The 24,311-nt window shown below is 44.0% G+C and overlaps 1 protein-coding gene across 1 annotated transcript in view; it reads right to left on the reverse strand.

The window, feature by feature from the left end:
* Positions 1-81: 81 nt before the first annotated feature.
* LOC121879184 (serine/threonine-protein kinase pim-3-like) overlaps positions 82-24,311 on the reverse strand; it is a 28,844-nt gene continuing 4,614 nt past the window's right edge. Inside the window, exons 2-5 of the mRNA XM_042385781.1 lie at positions 20,808-21,250; positions 12,346-12,552; positions 12,001-12,169; positions 82-5,361 (exon numbers count right to left, since the gene is read on the reverse strand). Coding sequence (XP_042241715.1) covers positions 4,874-5,361; positions 12,001-12,169; positions 12,346-12,552; positions 20,808-21,250 — 1,307 coding nt within the window. The 3' untranslated portion in view covers positions 82-4,873. The remainder of the gene's footprint in view (positions 5,362-12,000; positions 12,170-12,345; positions 12,553-20,807; positions 21,251-24,311) is intronic.

A 24,311-nucleotide genomic window follows, 5' to 3' on the forward strand; every position in this document is an offset into this window, starting at 1 on the left:
TTTTATCGCCATTATTTCATACGCCGTGTTTTCTTTACCTAACTATCTCAAAGTAATAAGGGTTGGTAAAAAGACACAATATTAGCTTCAAACTTAAAAATTTAATCATTACACATGAATTTTCAATATTTTTTACAAAAATATTTTTCTTACAAACACGGTTTTTATTTTCAGGCATATTATTTATACTCCATCAATAAATAAAATACAAGAGTTCTAAACAATGGATAAATCAGAGTCGGTCAGTCATATTATCAGACCTTGTAGATTGTTTTTTTCTCCTACTGCCGCCATGGTGTTGTGGTCCCCGACATACTATAACACAGTACAGTAGATAGACGTGTCGGCAGTACAGATCGCTACCTCACCAGTCTCATTGATAATATCACTGAGTATGTGTGACGGGGTTAGTGCCTCTGACGCTGCTAAGACTACCTCAACAGAAGTTCATTTCACGAGTTTTGACATAAAAAAAACCACTTACGTTTAAGATATATAAAAAAAAAACACATCTTAAATATACATGTTAAATAGGAACACAATAAAACATTTACATGTCACTAGAATATAATGTAATTTACATAAGAGAAAATGAGATTTTACTCGTTATGTGAATATACGTGTCAGAGTCACTAAGCTGGTCACTGTAATACTGTGGTACTCACACTACTCAGAACTCTTGGATAATATTATTAATCATACATAAATATTCATCACACACGGATGCTACAAGGCTCAGGGGTCTGTATATTGCTCTCTCTCTCTTTCTCTCGTCACTGAATATATAAGCAATTCATTGACAATAAAAAAATCAATAAAATGAAAGCAATAATTCGGGAAAATCTCACATAAATAAAAATGTTGATGTGAAGTATGTGGAACGTGGTGTTGGGAAGATAGATCACATTAGAGAGATGCTCATTAGGTGGACACTCTTCATACACCCTGTGGCAATATGACCCCTAGCTGTTGCTCCCATAGTCTGACCTGTACTTAACCACTGTGGAAAAGGAACTTTGATATGATTGCTTGATATCGTTTAATTTTTATTTCAGTTCGCAAAACATTCCTTTACAAAATGTATATCATTGATCTTAGAAGCAAATCAGATCTGCATCGAGAAATGAGTAGAAATTTTTTTTAACATCTCGTGATAGATTTAACACCGGGTATCATTATCATATTGTATATATATATATGTATATATATATATATATATATATATATATATATATATATATATATATATATATATATATATATATATATATATATATATATATATATATATTAGTATAGTATATCTTCCATATTCAACTTTTTTGGCAATGATTACACACTTAGGTTCAAAGAAAATTACAGGTGGCTACACATCCGGTCTCTGATTATATTTGATAACATTACAGGTGATATACAGGTCGGATAAAGTTAGCGGCACACCTCTATTATACTCATTTATAACACTACATTGTTTTTCCTGTATAAATACTCAAGAACAAGCTTGATACACTTCTCTGCCAGGTCTTGGGGACAAACACGACATGTGGAGACTAGACAACTGTTTAAATACACGGATCATCGCGCCATTACAAACACTACCTTCTTCATTAGCCATCACATTTTTTTTTGAAAAGTTTGTTATATAACACACACCAATAAACTAGCAAGGGGCCTCAGACGCGTATGGTACGACAACTGGCTCGGGTTATGTGGTCGTAATTCCCCTAAGAACGAATGATCACTGAAAGCCATGCGTGGAAAAATTCCTTAATGATTCCAAGCGTAAGAGCCTGGATAATGCTTGTAAGACCTACCATGTATTTAAAGGTGTGTCGTCCCCCACATACAAGAGAGAAAATGATCCTATACAGACTTGACTTGCATTGTTTCATCAGTTGCTTCTGAATTTTTCCCTTTAACATGAGAAGCAGGGGAGGATTATTGTTGTAATGTAGGTGAGAGATTTCTGAAATAGGTTTGGAGTAAGGAACAGAATGCCTTCAGTCTTAATTAATAAAAAAAAAAAAATAAATAAAATAAAATAAATTTGCAAGCCTTGACGTTGTCTGTCTTGCTTTATAACTGTGTATCATCTAGGAGAAGCGAGTGAAGTCAGCCTGCATTACTAAGGGAAAAATAATAAAGGAAAAAGCTGCAACACAGAACTCTATAACCTTGAGAAACATACTAGTGTTATTAGTGTGGGTCTATCGGTTAATTGTGTGCTATCACAAAGTCACCGCAGTCATCGTGGCTGGCGTGAGGCACTCTTGAGAGAGCTCACCCAGAACTCGTTTATTTTTTTTTACTTATTCTATCTCGAAAAGGCAAGGTCTATTAGGGGGTTTTAAGGGTCACTTCCCCTTAACCCTCCCCTAAACGACACACTACGTGCCTGTAAAGCTGGCTGTGCTGTCGGCGTATATACGAGGCAGGTGGTTAAGATCCTTGGAAAAACACGAAAAAATAAACGCACTCAATAAAGCATCAGATCTTTCCAGAGAATCATCCCCTCGTCATGTTAATTAAACAGTTTATTACATTTAACAATAAAATTTTTTGGCTGCCGTGCTACAGCGTGGACGAGCTACAGGTACAGTCTACAGGATCACGCGGCTCACTACCTACACCATGACTTAAGCGGATCACCATAATTCGTTACCAACCTACAAATTGTTCATGTGTTCTTATGACACTCGAGAAGCAACACAATCATTGGACAAGATTATTCCCAGAGTGACCCTTGTTTAGTGCCGTGGCCGTAGACGTATTTGTAACATTGTTGACACAATGGTAAAATGACCTCTAGGTCAGAGACTAACATAGGTGCAGACTTCTTTGGTCTCGTCGCAATACATAGCTGCCTTAGTAAAAATAATAAACAAGAAGCTTTATACAGCACAGGAACTCGTGTAGAAGAGAATTGTTTTAGAGGGTCGTTAAGGAAAGAGGAACGAGGCATTACCTTCAATGCGATAACCATACTGGAAATAAGAAGTTTACTTGAAGAACTTGACAAGTTGGACGTATACATTAGTGTATACCCAACAATAAGTTCCAATTTTATGCACTGTTTTATATTACAACATAAATACGATATACTGATGCACCTGGCGGGCGCACAGCGAGGCTAAAGGTTGACTTAGAATGTATTATATGCGAAGGAAATATCCTTTTGGAGGTGGAGCGGGAGGCACAAGGCGTCCACGGCGTGATGGTCACTCTCTCTCCTTGGTACTTTAATACTGCAATATGCATTACACTGGTGTATCTCTGCTAGGCTTTAGGATTATTTTGATTAATATTACTCGAACCTTGAAGAGCAAATTTTCATTTTGATGAACACATATCGCCGATGAAAGGCGATACACAAATGTTCAAAATGTTAATCTGAGGAGCCGTGAGCGACCCCTTCCCCCAGCGCACGATAAACACTTACAGAGACCATATTGCTGACGTCAGCATTTCCTCTATAAACAAAAATGTACCAATAGAGGGAAAAGAGACGTGTAATGATAAATATCATTCACGGCGACATAAAACAGAAAAAGGGGGAAAAATAGTATTCTATACGATAATTCCATGACTCGCAGAGCCTAAGAAAAGATCACTTCGAAATATCGAATACATTATCAATAATATGTTCAGCGGATTATTTATAGCACCAATGGATAAGATTATCGTGCCGGCTTAGTAGATTTGGGAAGTTGAATTATCAGTTACAAAAATAAAAGCAAAAAGAAGAATGTGTGAACAAAAATATAATTTCTCGTCCTTCCCATATCTAGTACATCTCCCGGTCACCAATGAGGCTTAGCCGATCAATAAATATAATAAATAAAAGTTCCATATTCTACAAAAAGCAGGCAATGCGACTAAAATTAATATGTACACCCAACAAATTATGGGTACTAGAAGTTCATCTCTGGAATGTAAGGGCTGAAGGAAGGCAAGTGGAACAAGGGGACACAAGGAACTGAGGAGAAGTAGGAGGACATGGACGTAAGTAGGTGAGAGAAGAGGAAGAAGAAGACTGTTGGCTTGAGTGGATGGGTCGCCGATCCTCTGGGAGAGTCTCAGTTGTGCACAAAGACTCTACCATCAAGGAAGGCTCCTGGTGTAGCCTATGTGGTAGTAATAGCGTGTGCGACGTTCAGGATGACGTAGGGGAGGGGAGGTTCGAAATACTCAGGATGTAAGGTAAGACAGAGAGGAAAGGCCGTGTCACTGGGGAGACAAAGGGGTGAGGAGCAGCAGAGGAACTAGCACTAAAGAGTTACCAGAGTGCTGAGGGGTCAGAGGTCATCGACAAGTAACTTAAGGTCAGACTTTTTCCCTTTGCAAATTTTAAGGAAATATGACCTCGCCTGACCTGTCGCTGAGGCGATATCTTCACCAGGATGTGTTCACTGGTCATCACAATAGTGAGTGTGGCGGTGCCTCACGGAGAAACCATAGTCGTCTCTAAATGCACTACAGAGGGACACAGTATAAATATGACTAAAAAATAAGAATGTAGTTGTCCTTATGGCGACTGAGAGGCCACGATGGGGAAACTGATTTATAAACAAATCCCGGGAGGACAATGATGCAGGTGAAGAGGGTGATGGGTGATGAAGCTATATACAAGATGACTCACTACGATGACGACGACAGGGCTTTGGTAGTTGGGCACTGATGCTGGGTACTAAGCCGTGCCCTCACTCACCTCCACGCCCTGGTTTGGTCACAGGTGCCCTCTCCTGGGCACCCATTGCCACCCACGCCAAATTTTTCATCTCTTGACGGGGATGTTGGTCGCGGGTAACGGTGGCGACGTGGTTCATGAGGGCACGGGCGTGAACTAGGTAGTAGCGGTTAGCCGTCGCTGGCGTCACAACGTCGTTGCATGACTGCCTTGGGAGGACGTGGAGCTAAACTCGAGTCTATCCTGCGGCCGAGGAGTGGGCGGGAGAGACCCAGAGCTGTGCGAGGACCCGACTGACCCCAGAGAGCCTACGGGCGAGGTGGCGCTGTGGGCGGCCAGAGAGGAAGGCGTGGCGGCGGGGGCGCTGCGGGTGGAGATAGACCGTGTAAGAGCGTCCTTGGACCGGAGCATGAACCACGGATGCTGTAGAATTTGCTCCAAGGAGGGACGGTCACCCGGCTGCACCTGCAGGCACCACCGAATGAGTCTCTGGCACTCATCGGAGACTGGCAGCCGGAACTGTAGCCTGGCCGACACGATCTGTTCCTCGTACTCGAAGGGGATGTCCCCGAACACCAAGTCGTACAGCAGGATGCCTAAGGACCACACAGTGGCCGGGACCCCCTGGTACTGGTTGTGTATGATCCACTCTGGAGGGGAGTACACCTTTGTTCCTGCAGAAGAGAAAACAAATGGTTAATTTTCCACACACATAATCGCTTATTTGCTTACAGCCAAGTAAGAAAAAAGCATGACACACACACACACACATGTTCATCCTTCACAACATCATACAAAACAAATAAAAATAAATAAACTGAGAGCCATCCCTCAGTAACCTGTCCACAAGAAGAGATTAAATTAAATCTCCCACACCCCAAAATTTACAAGCCATGGACGTGTCAGAACAAGTTTTAGACAAGAATTATTCATGACGAGAGATCCCCTCTTGGTGGTCCTCGGGGATTCCCCACTATAGACCACGAATTCTTAATCAGCAGCTGTGTCCTTGTATGAATCACTGAAGGGTCTCTCTCTCTCTCTCTCTCTCTCAAATTCAGACTCGACGCTATAAACCCGAGCAAGTTTATAAGATAAGAAAGAATAATTTTTGCCTTGTTACTTCACAAACAATATGAACGGAGACGGAAATGTGATACTGCCTTGAGATAAATGTTGCAACAAGTTTCTATCAGTCGCCATAGTTCCTCCTGCCAGGTACCCCCAATCTTACACTATCAACAGGAAGACCGCCACCCACCCTCCACCACCCACCCTCTACCACCCACCCTCCGCCACCCACCCTCCACCACCGCCCTCCACCACCGCCCTAGAGCGAAAAAAAATGGATATTCCTGTAACCATCGACAAAAAATAATGGTGGATGGAGAGAGGAAGGAGAGCGAGGAGGAGGGGAAGAGAGGTGGGAGGGAGAGAGGAAGGAGAGCGAAGAGAGAGGAAGGAGAGATCAGAGGAGGGGAAGAGAGGTGGGAGGGACAGAGGCGAGATTGGAAGAGCATTACACTCGCACTCTTTCCTCCCTCTCTCACTCACTCACCTGTCTACTAATTACACCTGGCAAATCATAACTATATAAATAAATCTTGGAATCGACAGTGAGAGGAAAACTTCTCGCCGCTAGTGCCATCACAACCAAATGTTCTTTTCCTACCTTCTCCAACATCACTTTCCCCACCACCACCACCCAGTCACTTAAGCTTCACCATCAACTCTACTATCTCCTCCCTCACCACCATCCTCACTACCTCCTCCATCCTCCCTCACCACCACCCTCACTACCTCCTCCGTCCTCCCTCACCGCCACCCTCACTACCTCCTCCGTCCTCCCTCACCGCCACCCTCACCACCCTCACTACCTCCTCCGTCCTCCCTCTCCTACCTCCTCCGTCCACCACCCTCCTCTCCTCCGTCCTCCCTCACCACCACCACCCTCACTACCTCCTCACCTCCCTCACCGCCACCCTCACTACCTCCTCCGTCCTCCCTCACCACCACCCTCACTACCTCCTCCGTCCTCCCTCACCGCCACCCTCACTCCTCCACCGTCCTCCCTCACCACCACCCTCCCTCCTCCTCCGTCCTCCCTCACTACCTCCTCCGACCTCCCTCACCGCCACCCTCACTACCTCCTCCGTCCTCCCTCACCACCACCCTCACTACCTCCTCCGTCCTCCCTCACCGCCAAGTCCTACGGTGCCACACACAACCACGTTCACCTTGCCCTGGATTCGTGGCGCGGAGGACTATGAAGGGCAGCAGGAGCAGTGCCATGAGCCTGTGGTGGTGGGCATCTGACACAGCAACACAGCTGTTGCCGCCTCAGCCAGCCAAGATGTAGATACTAATCCCTCCTTAGACCTTCTTCTTTTTTATACAGCAAAGGGATTTATTTTGTGTGTTAGTTCAGTCCAACCATAAACATCATCACCAACACTATACACACATACACACCACACCCTCCCTAACTCACCACAACCCGCCAGCTCATCACAACAACCAACGCCGCCGCACCTTGCCGCCAGGTGGTGCGTCACATGAAATGCCGCTGCGGCAAGTAGGTCGACGATGGCATCTGAGCGGCGGCAGTGGCACTAACACTAAACAGCTGTGATTATAGTTACGATCGTTTACTTTTGTTTGTTTTGTTTTTTCACCACAATTTGGTGATTCTTGAAATATGTGATTTTTTCTTGTACTTTATAAATTCCCAAACGTAATTGTATAACATTATAGGTGTGGAAATGTCAATACACACGAGACTCGAAGATGGAACACGAGAATGTGGAAGGAAAGAAGTAGATAAAGAAATGCGCTATCTGAATAAAGAAAGGGGATGGGAGAAAAATAAGAGGCAGTGGAACATTAAATGGGGAGGAGGGATGGTAGATGGGAAGAGGGAAAATAAATTTAGAAGGAAAATGTAAGTGTATAAAATAGAGAAGATGAAACAGGGAAAGAATTGGGGGAAAGGTGGAAAGCGGGGTGGGTACGAAGGAGAGAGAGTACAGCTACTCTCTGTGATTACTTCCGGTTGTGGAGCCTACCTTAGCAATTAGTGGAGGCCCCTAGACGTAAGGAAGATTAAAGTAGCCCGAGGAGGGGGGGGGGGGATATAAACCCCCCTCCTACCCCCCAAAAGACAACGTAGCCCATAAATAATCTGATCACACCAAGACATACTACAGAAGCCTATTTAATATAGTCTAAACCTACTGAAAGTTACCCAAAGGCTATTCAACTCCACATCCAAATGAGATGTCTTTTCAATACCATCTAACCCTAAATGAAATCGGTCACATTAATACACAGCACGTAATCTTAAGCCTGAGTGTATTCTGTATATAATCGAGGACTTTTCTAACCATCATCACCTAATGCTACACATCTCACTCAATTACACACACACACACACACACACACGAGTTCACATTCAATAACATAAAATCATTGCTGGTCTTTCCTCTCTATAAGTTATAATCACCAGCTGGGTTAAGAACGTTATTATAAACTCAGAAAAACACATTCAATTTGTCCTTTAATAATTATGAACCAAATATACAGCACTCTCTCTCTCTCTCTCTCTCTCTCTCTCTCTCCACGAAAATTTACAACTATCCCATAACAAATGACAGTTACATTTTCCAAACACACACACACAAACAGGATCAAACAAGGAAACAAACAAACATCCGTAAACAAACATATCATGAAAGACTAAAACAGGTTTTTCTCTGACTCACTGAGTGTGTGTGTGTGTGTGTGTGTGTGTGTGTGTGTTTGTTTATCTGGGCGTAGGAATTCGATTTGTTTCTTTATTCTTTACTTGTTCTTCTATCCCGCTCAGTACTATCACTTACTCGCACATTACATAACTACAGTTCGAGTGTGGTAGAGAGAGAGAGAGAGAGAGAGAGATAAACATTATGAAGAAAACAGAAAAAATGGGAAGTCTTACGAGAAAATAGGAAAATAATAAGAAGTCTTAAGAGAAAATAGGAAAAATAATGCTAAATAGTAAATAGGAAAAATAATAGAAAATGGGGAAGTCTTACGTCACAAATTCCACAAAATCATCCCAGAGGCAAAAGATAAACAAACTAACTCTACGGGTTGAGATTTTAAATGGCAAAAGGGGTTTAATTGGACTAATTTGGCTTCCCAACCCTTTCCCCTTTCTCTACCTATCTACCCCCTAAAAATCATCTCTCTCTCTCTCTCTTCCATCTCCAGTTCCTTTTCTACCGTTATCTAAGTCTTTCTTTTACCTCCCCCTCCTCCTCTTCCTTCTTCGTCTTCTTCTATTTTAATACCTCTTCTTTCTCATTACGACTTTAAAGAGGACCTGGTGCCTTGAGTGAGATCCTCTTTACCACTTAAGAAGAGCTGATGAAATCCTCTCCACTATCTCAAGCGACTTACGCCATAAGTCACAACACTCTTACGCATTTACGCCCGTCTTACTGAAGCACGATTATGTGGAGACAGAAATCTGACGAGGAAGAGGAGGGAGAGAAGCGGAAGAGGAGGAGAAAGAACGGCCAGAGGAAAAAGAGGAAGAAACAAGAGATGGAGGAGAAAGAAGATGAGGAATAAAAAGGAGGAGAGGGAGAGAGAAACAGAGAGGAAAAAAAGAGGAGGCGGAAGAGGAAGAAGAATGAGACTAAAATGAAAATGACCAACATAAAACAGAAAAAAAAGAGAATATGAGGGAGAAGGAAGAATACCAAGAAGAAAAGGAAATAAGAAAATAAGCATAAAGAGTTACAAGAAAAATTACGAAGAAGCAGATAAGAACAGTGTGTGTGTGTGTGTGTGTGTGTGTGTGTGTGTGTGCGGGAACCCATCAATAACCAGTAACCACCGCCAGTCCCTTCACGCTCTACTTGTCTTTGCTGTCTGTAAGTTCGCCTGTTCGGCTTCCTTAGGCATTACCTCCCCCCCCCCCTTACGGGGGGGGGGTAGGGGGTGAGAGAGAGGGAATTTGAGGAAGTGTGAAGGATGAGAAGTATACAACTACACACACACACACACACACAGCTCCGCCAGCCAACACACCATGTAACTCTTACAATTTTGAGAGAGAGAGAGAGAGAGAGAAAGAGAGAGATAGAGAGAGAGAGAGAGAGAGAGACCACCTTACCACTGACGGGTGAAGCTCCTCGTCCCCCGTCTCACTATATATAACCATAACCACCCGCAGTGAACATAATATATCACAACCAAACTTACTGCGTCATATACCAAGAGTGGAAGTCAAGGCAGTGAGTACTATTAATATAAATGTTAATGAACGCCTTGAGAAGTGAGCCCAAGTGATGATAATAGTGTGAGCGACTCCAGGCCAAACTTAGCAGACATGTGTGTGTGTGTGTGGGTGTTAGTGTGTGTGTGTGTGTGGGTGTGTGTGTGTGTGTGTGTGTGTGTGTGTGTTTCAAGGAGGCTGACAAAGATCACCATTGCTTAATCTCAAAATCACCCCCAGAAAGGAGTTTATCCCAATCGCTCTCTCCTTCGCAGACAGAAGTACAATACACAAGCACACAAACATACACACACACATCTAGTAACAGGTTCACAACACCACCAAAACAATATTGATCACATGTACACACAAAAACGCACTGTGGTTATTCGGTTATTCAACTTCACATTTTTATAACACAGGGAATTTTATAAGCTTGTTATCATATGCGAGTGCCCGAAAGAACAATGGAATGAGGAACTTATATATACACACACACACACACACACACACTGCAAAGACTATACAATAATCTCTGGTACTAACATCAAATTATTTATAAGTGTTTGTACTATTTTACGTCTTTTCTCTCATCTCTATCGACGACTGAGTAAACTGACAGGTGTTATTCAGTCGAATCTGTTGCTGACCGAAGTAAGTGGTTCAGTTAGGGCCGGCGGTTCCCCAGTCTGACCACTTCCCCAGTCACATACTTTCTCCCCAAACACGGTGACCTAACGATGTGTGTGTGTGTGTGATAAACCAGTATACATGGATGTGAGTTATCACACTAGATACACATGCAAACCACCCTCTTCTTCCCTCCCTCCCTTACCTTGCTGTACCTGTATCTAAGACCCATCTTTAACACACAAGCATATACAAGTAGACATCATCAAATGTTTATATATCCCACACCCGCCACGTAGAGAATCGTGCCAATAAACGGAGTCTTACAGGTTATAACATGAAGAAAAACATTGAAGAAAACCCAAGAGAGACAAGTAAATTTGGAAGGAAAAAATGTAAGTTGCTGATGTCAACTACTGAAGACAAAATTCTGGTACCGAACTCGATTACGACAGGTATGACGTCATTGCCCGACTTAACCCCCCCCCAAGTCAGTTGTCGCATAGTAACAAGATGATGGTGGTGGTGGCAAGGCTAGTGATGGAAGTATGAGTGGTTGTAGTGGTGGTGGTGACGGTTGTTAATGATAATAATAACTTCCGGAGGAGCTGGGACAACAGCAACAGCTACAGCAATAACACACACACACACCAGAGGGCGGAAGTTGTAGCTAAATGACTCACCAAGGAAAAAAATACCCAACGCACTCGACCGATCTATGGCAGGTGAAAAATCAAGAGCCCCCCCCCCCCCCCACACAAAAAAAAAATACAAAAGGCATTTTAAATACAACTATGAACTCTTTTTTGTATTGTCAAACACGCGCAGCACGTACGTGTACACACACACACACACACACACACTGACACTTCGCTAAGCTTGACGCCAGAATGATCCGGCGTCCGCAACAAGCAGTCTCAAGCAAAAGAATAAAGACAAGCACACTAAGTAACGCCTGGGAGCAAACACACACTCACAAGCATGTAGTAATGGTGGAGTCTTAAACACAATTTTGCCAGAAGCGTTTCCAAGTGTTTCTAGCGTACCCGAGTTATGAACACCGGGAGTTGGCAATACTGCTGGGATTATTGGTTGTAATGTGTTGGTCACACTGTGTCTGTTCCAGTGATTGTTAATATGTAAAATAACAATTGGTCGCACTACCTATTCCAATGGTAACTCACCGATGTCATTTCTCCCCTTGCTTGTAAAAATGGTTGCAGTGTTACATTACAACAACAATTATAACCAAACCTATTGGCCTCACAGACCCAACATTACCTTGAAGGATCTCCAACGACCATGAATCAGATATGTAGTTAAGATATCCTAAACTAACCTGAACGACATCTGAACTCCAATACAACACATCTTGTAACTCTCAGACAATACAAAACTTTAGAAAAACGTCAACACTCACCCTCAAAATCCGTGTAGACTTTATCCCTGACGAAGAACGCCCCGGAGCCAAAGTCTATGAGCTTAAGGGCGACTCTCCCGTGTTTATCTGTGGTGACGAGGAGATTCTCGTCTTTAATGTCCCGATGGATCACCCCGGCCATGTGGCAAGACAAGACCATCGTCACCACCTATGGAAAATAATGAAAAAAATATACAGCTGTTAGTGACTTGTTCCTTGTTACCTGTTGTTTAGTTCATCATGACCTTGATTAATGCATGATCACCTTTTGAGTCAAGTTATTGCTTACTCATGATTAGTTGCTGGTGCTCATATACTGTACTGATGATCTTTTCTTAAACACACCTGTATCATGAGGTCCCGAGCTTCTTGTTCAGGTAGGGGACCCCGTTCGGTGACGTAATCATACAGGTCCTTGCAAGGATCAGGCCGTTCTAGGATCAGAAGGAAGGAGTCGTCCCTCTCTAACCAGTCGAGAAGGCGCACCACCTGTGGGATATGTGCCACCCTCAGGAGCAGTGCCACCTCCATAGGCACTCGCTCCCCGTTTACCTGTCGGAAAGAGAGAGAACACTTGGTTAATGAATAGGTAAACAAAATCGTCTCATGTATATAGATATTTGTGAACCTGGCTGATGAGGTGAATAGTGGCAGGCTTGGTATGTATGTGTGAAAACTTAGTTGATTACTGTGTGTAAGATACGTCCATTACCACATTTGTAAACCTGGTTGAGTATATAAACAATGTTGTGTATATGTTAAAAAAAAACCCTCACCGATCTATATTTTCAAAAACAAATCGATTACGTCAACTAACATCAAACGTTTCAAGGTTCTCAACAGCTAAGGCTAGTTAATTATGTCAACAGATATCCTACAGTTAAATAGCCCAGATTATTAAACCCTATAGCACTGCAGTCAGAATCCTTCAATTTATTTAGTATATATATAAAAAATAGTGATGTATCATGATTTCTATCCTCTCACGTGTCATCAAATAACTTTCTATTTACATTCTTGACTGTCAATTGCACAAATTTCTTTACGTAAACATCAGTGAATTTGCTTAATCGACTTTTCATGTTGCACGCCGTCTTTTTCCCGTATTACATGACAGAACGATCAAGTGGCGGTGTAAACAACTAGGGAACCTTCACAGCCAAACGACAGATAGGTGAATGTCATCAACGTGTGTTCCTTGTGTTGCTCCAGCCAGCTTAAAAGTTTTGTTGTATTTCGAATGCTCAGTGATTGGAAGAAATAGAGATATAGACAGTGGAATATTAACAGAGAAACAGAATTATTGACGGAGAAACAGGGATATAGACAGAGAAACAGAATTATTGACAGAAACGGGGATATAAACAGAGAAACAGGGATATAGACAGAGACAGATAAGTTGGTAGAAGGACAGACTATAGAGTGCGGTAGATCAGTCAACTCTTGCCTCTTTGCGCTATGATCCATTATGAAAACAAACTCAGAAGATGATTATGATGACAATTCGTTTACAAACATCCTTGAAGGCTTGAGGGTCCCATTAATACTTCGCCAACGACGTCATTCTCGGCTTGCCTCGTCTCTTTTATGTATGCACTAACAATCGATCACTAATTTAAATAACTGCGGTTAAAAGGCACGTCTATCAGTCTTTTAAATGAAGGTGACATATTATCTTCTCTGGCATCTTGAGTTCGAAGGTTTGCCGCAGTGAAAGTTTAAGATTCTTTCATCTGTCATCTTCATTATTGTTTTCTATTTCATTAGTTTGGTAAGTGTGTACGTATGCACTGATGGCTGTTGAACCTGCAGTACTCCTTCACTACACATACATACATACATACATACATACATACATACATACATACATAGATACCAAATCAACCCCCGAGATAAACTGACGCAAAAAAAATCCAAAAGAAAAATAGAAAATAAAATCACAGAATCAATAAAAAAATAATAGAATAAAATGAATAAAAATAAATTTCAAAAAAAAAAAATTGTCTACCTTAAAGGAATACACAAATAAGCTTAACTTTCAGCCCAGGTTCAAGGTCGACTTAATTTTATCCATTAGGTAGATGTTACGTCACTTTATCATTAGCTCAGGGGGTCTCATAACTGACCTTTCCCGAACACCTACACCCCCACAGACACACACATTTCTAAGGTCACACTAAAGTACTGATTGACCTGTGTACCTCATAACCCAACCACATATATGAGGTTAGGTCATTGGGTAATTTGATACGTAATTTAAAGTAATAGTTACAATACGTCTTAACTAGTTGATATGAATATTTAATACAGATTTTCCATAATAAAAACACCGTGGAATAACTCATTAGCCAGCCATATGTTGTGGTATTAGTATCAGTTAAGAGCTTTGTTGGTAAGGAATAATAAGATCAGGTTGTAGTCTATTTCTCTAAGCTTTCATAGTACTTTAAAGGAACTAACTTGAGAATTTGGTTGCTGTTGTCCTGATGCTGTAATTTGTAACGCAAAGACAAATTATACAGTGAAAATTACAGGAAAGGAGACGCTATTTTGGTATGACTTAAATTCGTATTTGCTTTAAAGGAGATAAAAAAAATTAACGATTTGGTTTTAACGTAAATTATGAAACAAGTAATATGTCGCCTCGTAACTATCACATCCCTCAACAGATGTTCAGCGTCCATAAAGAGGAGACTTACGTAATAGTGTGGGCGTCTCATTCAGTGGCACTAATAGACTTCCGTATCTAGACAAGTGTTAACCTGAAATTTCATCATCACAGCGAGAAGAGAGCCAATTAATGCCCTCCATGCCACGCAGCCAATGAAACATCTCGTAAACCTCATGTTGTTGGCGACACTAGTAACCCCGAGAAGGAAGGTAGCCACTGTGTACTAAGTTTTTTTTTTTTTAATTGACTCAAAGACTTTAGCTGGTCTCGGTGGTACGTACACACACACACACACACACACACACACACACACACACACGCATGCACACTCTCTCTCATTCCTCCCCCGAGTGCGTCACGATCAAGTTATAGAACGCGTATGTGTGACTCCCTCTAGGCTTATCATATCTAAAATTCCCCAGCGTGTGACATTCTGCGAGTAGGCTTCTTAACACCCAGGTTATCTGCTTACCTGTCCTCCACCACCAATACACCTGCACCCACCTGTCACCATCACTAACTGTAAATATCATCTTCATTTCCCTTCCTTCTTACCCATTCCTCTTAGGGGCAGTGAGGAGTTACATACCCATCAACAGCTACGAGAATTGGGGGGTGCGAACGAGCGACAGTTAAAGCATTAGGCGAGTATTGTATCAACTCGTCCTCCGCACCCTTACATAATGGTAATAAGCATCGTTAAAAAAAATAGAGCGAGAAATATGTCTTTAACGATAAAGATTAATATTAATCATGAAAGTTTGTGATTTTCATTTTTAGGAATCTTGAAGTCATTAAGTGGGAAATAAAGTTAAGACGACGTTGTCAAGTTTGTTAAGCAAACTTTTATAGTTTTGTAATTAAGAGCGATTTTTTTTTAAACAGGGGTCAACAGTGTGTGTGTGTTAGTAACATTTCTACTTCGTAATATTAATAACATTACTATTTTCTTACCTCCACCTTTCCTGCTTCAACAATCATGCGTAACAGATATACGAAACCACCACAAACTGACGCACGCCACGCCCATGCACGCACGAGCTACTATACACACGTACGCCCTGTAGTCACTCACGCACCTGATATAACGGGTACACGCAACGGTACGGTGACTAAATATAGCGAATAACCTGCACCTGCCAAATACCTGTAGCGTGAGTAGAGTGTACCCGAAGTACAAGTAGCTACTTTTACCTGTCTACTGCTATGTATATATCTACCTGTTCCCAGTAATGAAATTAACCGAATAATGAACACAGGTGGAATGACCGGACCGTACAGATGAACAGATAGAGCGAACGCGTTTAATAAGCAGTGATGGCGTGAATCTACTTGTATAAGGAGATAATTTCATCAGAAGACACTGCCGAGATGAGAGACGTCACTAACCTTAAGCTCCTAACCCCCCCCCCCCCTGTGCCGGACGAACGAGTGCCGAAGGAACGTGTGTCGGATGAACGAGAGTGCCGGACGAACGAGTGCCGAATAAACGTGTGTCGGATGAACGAGAGTGCCGGGTGAACGCACATCAGGTGATTCGTTGGCTGCGCACTTAGCGGGGAGTAAAACGTGCGTGACGGACTTAACCGCTGGCAGATGTATCGGAGGAAGAGGAGGAGAGGTAGTGGCTGAGAAAGAAGAGGAAGAGGAGAGTTAGGAGGATGGTAATGATGGTGGAGGAATGGGGAGAAAAGCAGCAGTTGTAACTAGAGGCAGTGAACGATGGAGGAAGATGACGAGGAGGAAGGTGGTAATGGTGATGGAGGAGAGAAATGTAGTAAGGGGAAGAGACAGGAGTGATACTGTAGAAGAGAAGACAACGGGGGAGAAAAAAAAAAGGGAATAGGAAGCCGAGGAGAAACAGGAAGAAGAACAATAACTAGAAGGAGGAGGAGTTAAGAGTGCTAGTGGTGGAGAAAGAGGAAGCGGTGGTGACTGGATATGGTATAAAAAAAGGAGGTCGTTGCTAGGCGAGGAGAAGCGTCATAATCGCCCTGACACCAACAGATTGTAAACAAACGCCCCTGTCGCGTCGTCCCCTGAGCGAGGCAGTGGAGAAAAAAAAACATCAACACCAACTTCTCGGGATCAGCATAATGATGTCACCACAACAACAACTTTCCCTTACACTCTAACAAACTAATTGGCTTGTGTAGTCTCCTCTATGTCGCCACCCAGCTTACTATGACTATTCTCTCTCTCTCTCTCTCTCTCTCTCTCTCTCTCTCTCTCTCTCTCTCTCCAAAATGAGGTCCACCTCTGGCCATCTGTCCACACCAGAACCAGCCACGCGTTACGACGTTTATATTTAGAACAGGTGCAAGGAAGGAATGACAGCAGGAGTGGGAGTAACAGCAGCAGCGGCAGGAGGGAGGAGGAGGCTACAACAGCAGCAGCAGGCCCTGAAGCACGACGCCACCCATCACTACCCGCACGACGATCACCTGCTGGTAGAGCTGCCGTCGTCTCCGCCACCTGCCGCAGCCGTCACCATCTGGTTTACGTCAGGTGCCAGCCAGACTAATCCCTCGAGTGCGACGACCCGACGCCTCCAGGGAGACTTAACGCCTCGAGTACGATGATATTAATCTTGAGTACAACGACCCACAGCCAGGAGTGAGTTAACATTATTCCTCGAGTACGACCACCTGAAGTACAACAACACTAACTCTCGAATGTGATGATCTAGCCACTTAAGATCGGCGGTGAACCTCTTGAGGAAGATGAGTTACCCTCCTTGAGGGTTTTATGTCCTAACCAGCCGAGTACTCGTGTGATTACTCTATTTCTGAGGTAATTCTGGTAAATGTCAGCCTGGATACAAGAGCACAGGTGACTCCCTCCCTCTCATTCACTTTGAGAATACAATACGTTGTACTCATGCTGTTAAGAGTCGAATACAACTGGCGCATCCTTGAGGGTATGGGAGCGAGGCAGCTGGAGGTCCCCGGAGCTAAGTGTAGGTCTTCCACGTGTCGCTTATGTGAAGAATCTTTAAAAGCCAAACTGAGTGAAAAACTTACTCAAGGTCTTGTAGGAGTTGCGATAATTTTGTGGCTAACACTTGTATAAAAAATAACCAAACACTAATTCAGGTGTACTGTCTACGCTCATTGTAAAAAAAAAAAAAAGTGGTGCCCCGTTGGTAAACCTACACGACGCAACACAACCAGTTCCTCGACTTTGTTACTTACCTCTGTAACCAACCAACCACTCATCGTGTTTGCACCTGTCAGCGTCAAGGTAAACTAGTAGGAGACACTCGTCGAGACTGGACATTCACGAGCTACAGCATGAAAATGAAGTTGTCTAGACCCCCCAAGACAGCGTAACAACCCCTGCACACACACACACACGTCTCCCCTGCCGTTACGTGGAATGTTGAACGCAAACCAGACGACGTCACACACAGGTAACACGCTGTTATTCGCCCTCTCGTTTTCTTCACCTTCTGCAGGTGTACGAGGACAGGTGTGGGGTTGTTATTCCGGCCTCTAAGCACCTACCCCGGAAGATTCCCAGCCTTCCGAAGGAGTGTGGTGAGGGAACCTTCGTGTAAGACGCCTTCAGGAGTGTTCTGGTATTCGGGCCGAGTCACACACACAAATACACCTAGAAAGCTGTTGAAATCCTCGCCCCAGGATGGCCACATCCGTACTGCGGAGCACCTGCACACCATCCATTGCCTAGATATTACACAAGGCAAAGAAAAGAAAGAGAGAATGCACTACAATAATAAAAGAAAGTGAGGTAGGTGAAGACGAAGAACGGGGAAATGCACAGGAGACAGAAACAAAGGCAAAGAGTGGAGGAAATGTGAGGAAGTAAACGAATGAAAGAATAAGAGAAGGATGGGGGGAAAGAGGAGAAACATGTTTAATATCGCACGACGACAGATTAAAAGACTCACAACACACCCAAGTGGTCAACAGGCGGCGCACCAAGTTAGGAGAGCGCAGATGACCTTAAAGGTACAATCCCATACATAACCTAGTAACGAGTGCCTTACACCGTCCACCACAGCGCCATAACAAAAACTGTTCTACGCTGCTACGCCTCCGCTCATCTTTAACACTTGGGGGTTCCATCTTTTTTTTTTGTTCTTCATTAAACTGTTCTAATGTTCTCAAGGTGATCCCATCGAGTGATAGAGATATACCGCTAGAATTTCCCGCCCTAGATTTCTTAAAGGTGCGTTGGTATAGCGGGGTTGGCCTCGGCATACCTTGCTCAAGGCGGCCGAGCACAGCTGCCACATGTACGATACCTACACACACACACACACACATACACACTATCACCGTTTTCCCCCCGTTTTGATACGCAATGATCGTCGTGGTTGTAACATAATCACCAGAACAGCTATTCCTTGTACGTCTAGAGTCACGGAGTTACATAATAAGCCGAGATTGACGGATCTATGGCGGTGAAACACAGGGAGGAGGAGCGAGGCGTCAGCTGAGCCACGTTGTCAATGTCCGCATGACGCAAGATCAGCCCCATGCCGTCTATGCCGAGCAGGTGCATCAAGCACTACACCTGCCTCCCCCTACTCACCTGCCTTTACCTGCGTCGAGGTCACTGGCAGGGAGGAACTAATGGCCTCCAGGACGTCGATGTAAAAAAAAATCGTAGCTTAACAGTGTTGGGGAGAGAGAGAAGGTGGAGGAGGGAGGAGGCCGGAACTGGATCTCCGGCAAGAAACTCTTATTACTTTCTCTTTCAAAGCGAAAGTCATCGTCGAGGGAAAACAACCTGGTGCCATGGACTGGATGTTTGTTTACGTCTGCAAGGCATTTTAGTCACACTCGGGCTTTTGTTCTCATTTTGATTTGCAGAATGACTGAATACGAATACTGACTATTACGTAATTCAGGGGTTTCAGGTGAACAGGTGACACGGCTATATGGTATGGCAGCCGTAATAGGATTCCACGGCATTACAACCCATATTAAAGGCTTTACAACGTCGCTAATCAAATTAAAGGGTTTCTAACACCGAACCTATGGAAGAGTCGAACATACTTTGAACATATACTTTGATATATATGTTTCCGAGTCGAGTAAGAATTCCTTAAAGTCTAATCTCACTTCTTCCTTCTTCTTCCTACACTCTATCTTTCCTCAATATCCCATTCCCTGCGCCCCTTCCTCCTGTCCCCTTCCCCTCTTTACCCAACTCCCCCTTCTACGACCTCCGCCTCGGTGAGCGTGGCGTGTTAGGTCTAGTCTAGGCTTATATTTCCCGCGTTATAGAGCACATCCAAGGTTGTGGCCTACTTTCCAGAGGATTGTGAGGATCTCTCTCCAAGTTACAGTTTAAGTACCTTATGGATGTATCCTATAACTCATACGATACAGTTAGACGTTACAGTGTTTGTCTTAGTTGTAGGCTACATGTCTTTCAGTTGTAAATTTGTTACACGCTGCCACAAGATTCAGGAGTTTTTTCCTTCTTTTATTTTTTGCCCACAGAATAGTATTGAACTTTTTAGCCTTTAGGTCTTCGTAAGGACTTTGTACCTCGGGCAATTTAAGCAATTCAAAGTAACAAGTTAAACCAGTTTACACAACGTATGGCTACAGTTTTCAAGATTTTATGTGAAGAATTTTGTTTTACACGTTTCATTTTGTTCTCCTCAGGGTTGTGGCCTGATTATTGTTATTGCCTACGTCTCTCCCTCTTGTGCCCGACCACCGGGGTCAGTGACACCACCTAACAGTGCCAATTACTTCTCTCGTCATAAGGTTTCCGTCTGTCTCCATTGAGAGGACGCAACACCACCACATTAACAGTAGCTGCCTCTATGTATGCCAGGGAGAATATTTTAATTTAAGTGTCGTAGTGGATAGTACGTATACAGTACACACTTGTTTCTGGATACTGTAATGTTGTTGTTGTAGGAAACTGTGTGTTATGTTGTATGCTCTTCACCTCAGTTTTTGAACACTCGACTTTGCCTGAGGTTTAGGAAAATTAGTCTAAAAGCTGAGGGAATGTTTAAAAGAGTTTTGATTGTCTGGGTCTAAGTCATACCTAAACATAAAGATGAGTGAGAGGTAATTAAGAAAGGTGGTGGTGAATACAGGTAAGAGCTGTCTATAACAACATAAACAACAAGATCATCAACACTTACCACACCCCAGGCGGGCACTCGGTTCTTGGCTATGAGCTTGATGGCTACGGGCGCTCCGTCCTTCACCCTGGTGCCGGCGTACACGGTGCCAAAGCCGCCCTTGCCCAACACCTTGGAGACCACTTTACCCCTTTCGTCCACCGTTTTATCTAGACGGTAAAGAATTTCTCTGTCCGGACCTCCACCTCCTCTTCCTCCCCCTCCTCCACCTGGTCCACAACCTCGCCCATTGCCTCCTCCACCGCAGGGGGAGTGACTGGGGGGCCTGGAGGTGGAGAAGGGACTGTTGTGGCGACACAGGTGCGTCGTGGTGGAGGTGGTGGGAGAGTGGTTAGGAGTGGTGGTGATAAGGTGGTGGTGATGGGTGGTGTGGTGACCGGTTGTGGTACTGATGGTGTGACTGGTGGTGTTGTGGCTGCTGGGGCTGTGTTGATCCCGACCAACTGTGAAAGAGAAAAACACAATAATTAGATCATTCTCATTTAAAAAAAAATATATTTACAACGTGAAGTAAAAGAAGAATTTAAAGCCCTAAACACACGTGAGATAAGTAAGGAGGAGTTAACAGATTTGCCACACAACATAAACTTTCATAACCAAAAGGCGATTCGTAGCTACATACTTCCACAAGAGTCAAGTGGTCAGCAGGTTTACCAAGAAACGTAACCATTTGTAATAACCCCGACACAATGAGATTGTGGAGAGAGAGAGAGAGAGAGAGTGGGGGGGGCTATCGAGACTGTAGTAATAGATCAATACAGAGTGACGGGAAGCGTTGTAGGCGGGATGGGACCTCCTCCTGCTGGCTCACTCACTCATCTGATACTCTCGGTTTGACAGTCATCTCCCTCCCTTTCACAGGCCTATAAGAATCACCATTTCGAAATACGAGTTTGGGTTTTTAATGAGTTGCCGAGAGTGTACGGCATTCATTCCGCGACGCAATAGGCTGGCGGTGCCGCGATCAGCTGATGCTTGCGTGTCCTACTTTCGAGTTAGGTTGGGCTGGCATCCCCCTTCACCTGCCTACCCGGCCCCCTACCACATCACCTGCCTTCCCTACCACACCACCTGGTCCCCCTACCACACTACCTGGTCCCCCTACCACACCATCTGTCTAATTATCACGTTAACTAAACCAACGTGGTTCCGGATTACTTCGTTGTATTAATTTTCGTGAGAAGTTCGTAGTAACTCATTGTGGTGAAAAACACCCATGATAGTACAGTACTTGTATTTCAAACGGGCTTTTTATTCACGCTGGTTAAAAACTTGGAGATTGTTTTCGTGTCGCATCCCTTTAAAAGAATGATAATTAATTCGTTTTTGTATATTACTGTTTACTTCAGTGGATGGAAACGTCCTTCATCATCACAGGTTAAAACAGGGAGCCACTGGTGACGATAACCTTGGTGTAGCACAACCATGTCGTCACTACAGGGAGGGAGGAATTCATGTTTAACATTTAATCACAAATGTGAGAAGGAGCCCTTTACTAGCGAGCGACATTTAGCGAGGGTGACCCACTCCACTGAGCCAGAGTCGACAAGAACCTTCTGCACTGGTGAATTCTGCTGACCCAGTTTCCCGAGGCTGGTGGCCCTCACACCCACCACACCTCTTCCTCCTCCTCTCTTCTCCAATGTAAACATTCCCTCCTGCGGCTGTTCGTCACACACACACAAATAGCTGTCACCTACATCCACGTCACCTGAATCTCTTGCCTAAACCTTATCTATATCAATCTTTATCAATCCTTCCACACAGGTCCACTATCCACACATACTCCACCACCTCCACCTGGCTCCTGCTCGTTACCTGCGCTGGTGAATGAGGTAAATGAAAGCGAGTGTCTCACAGAGCGTCACAACACGTAGTTGCTGGCATAATTATTCACTCGACCTTATTTGTTTTTGTATCTTTGTACTGCCGTGTATATATTTGTGTGTGTGTGTGTGTAAGCTATCCTAACACGTCACTTCCACCTCAAAAGAAATTTTCCTCACTTCCTAATTCGATTTGCTGATTTTCCCTCAAGTTCCCAAGTTTTAAAATGGTTAGTTTCCGTGCACAACTTCTCCGTGAGTTTTTATGTACCAAATTAATAAGTGAGTGAGGCAGATGTTCTTAATATCAAGGATATCTGTTACACGCTGGCTGCTGGGTTTGTGTACATATATGGAGTGTTTATAAGTGGAGTCCTCAACCCACATTTGGCTTTACTCGTTACCACCCAGTCTTACTCCATCTAATTCATTCTCCATACCTACCCTCCCCCCACCTCCCTCCACTCAAGTTTTACTCTCTCCTCTTCTTACTCCACCGGCTTCACTCATATTTCCCTCTTTAGCTCCCACACACACACACACACACGACTATTACTGATCGTAGCGAAGTGAAGAGGGAGTTCCTACAAGCGTCTTCAAGCTCCTCATAGTCAAGTATTAAAGATGACTGTCTGGGTTATGAGGGATGCAGTTACTGAACGACATACTCATCTTAGGAGCAGCTCTGGGCCGGCTCTCGCGTGGTGTGTAATATTGATTATACTCGAGACTACTATGCTGCTATATGGAGACTCGCCCAAGGCACTGCAGGCTCCCTAGCGCACAGGTGTTGGTGGCTAGACTCGTTTATAACCACTGACTACAACCTCATATGTAGTCGGGTAGTGTTTATTGGTTACGTAAGTCATTTATCAGTATATTAGTTTATATTTATCTGCACTAATCCCGCCAAATATATTCTTATCCGTATTACCGCAGAGCAACACCACCACCACCACACTACTGACCTGACCCACCACACTCACACGCCGGAGACACCTACCTACCTACCTACCTGTGCCTAATACTGTCATTATATACCTGAGCATCTCCCCTCCACTTTTTCCTCGTTGGCCCCCACATAGCAACAAGGGCACCCTGCCCCTGCCCACCCGTCTACCCCAACCAATTGGCCAATATATCTCGGACAGAGGCAGACTACTGAGCCAGACAGACGCAAGGTGAGCCGCGGAAGGAGGGTGGAGGAAGCAGTGGAGAGTTGGGAGGTAAAGGAGGGGGAAGCGACGGTAGGGAGGGGGGTGAAAGCCCTTCTCGCCTCAACCATCACCTCCTGCACCATCAGGAGTAAAAGTTCTAAGGAATCATCTTGCCTTGGTTGTACACCCCATCGTTTATATACTGTACCTGTACTGTCCATGTACCAGAGAACTAAGCTTTTGAGATCATGGACTTCTGTCTTTCTAGAGTCTAGAGGGAGACGTCCTGTTTCCGAAAATCGTCTTGGGATTTTCGGGACAATTCATTCCTATAAAGAGCAGGACGAGGAGAGCGTACAGGGAAGGAAGGTCATGAGGAGGGAGACGACAGGTGAGGATGGAAAAGGGTAACAGGGATTGGAAGTTGTGTGTGGTGAGGCCAGACAGGAGACACACACACACACACACACACACACACACACACACACACACACACACACACACAACCACACACACACAAC

The sequence above is a fragment of the Homarus americanus genome, unplaced genomic scaffold (genome assembly GCF_018991925.1).
Source record: "Homarus americanus isolate GMGI-L3 unplaced genomic scaffold, GMGI_Hamer_2.0 scaffold18044, whole genome shotgun sequence".
In the NCBI taxonomy this organism is placed as follows: domain Eukaryota; kingdom Metazoa; phylum Arthropoda; class Malacostraca; order Decapoda; family Nephropidae; genus Homarus; species Homarus americanus.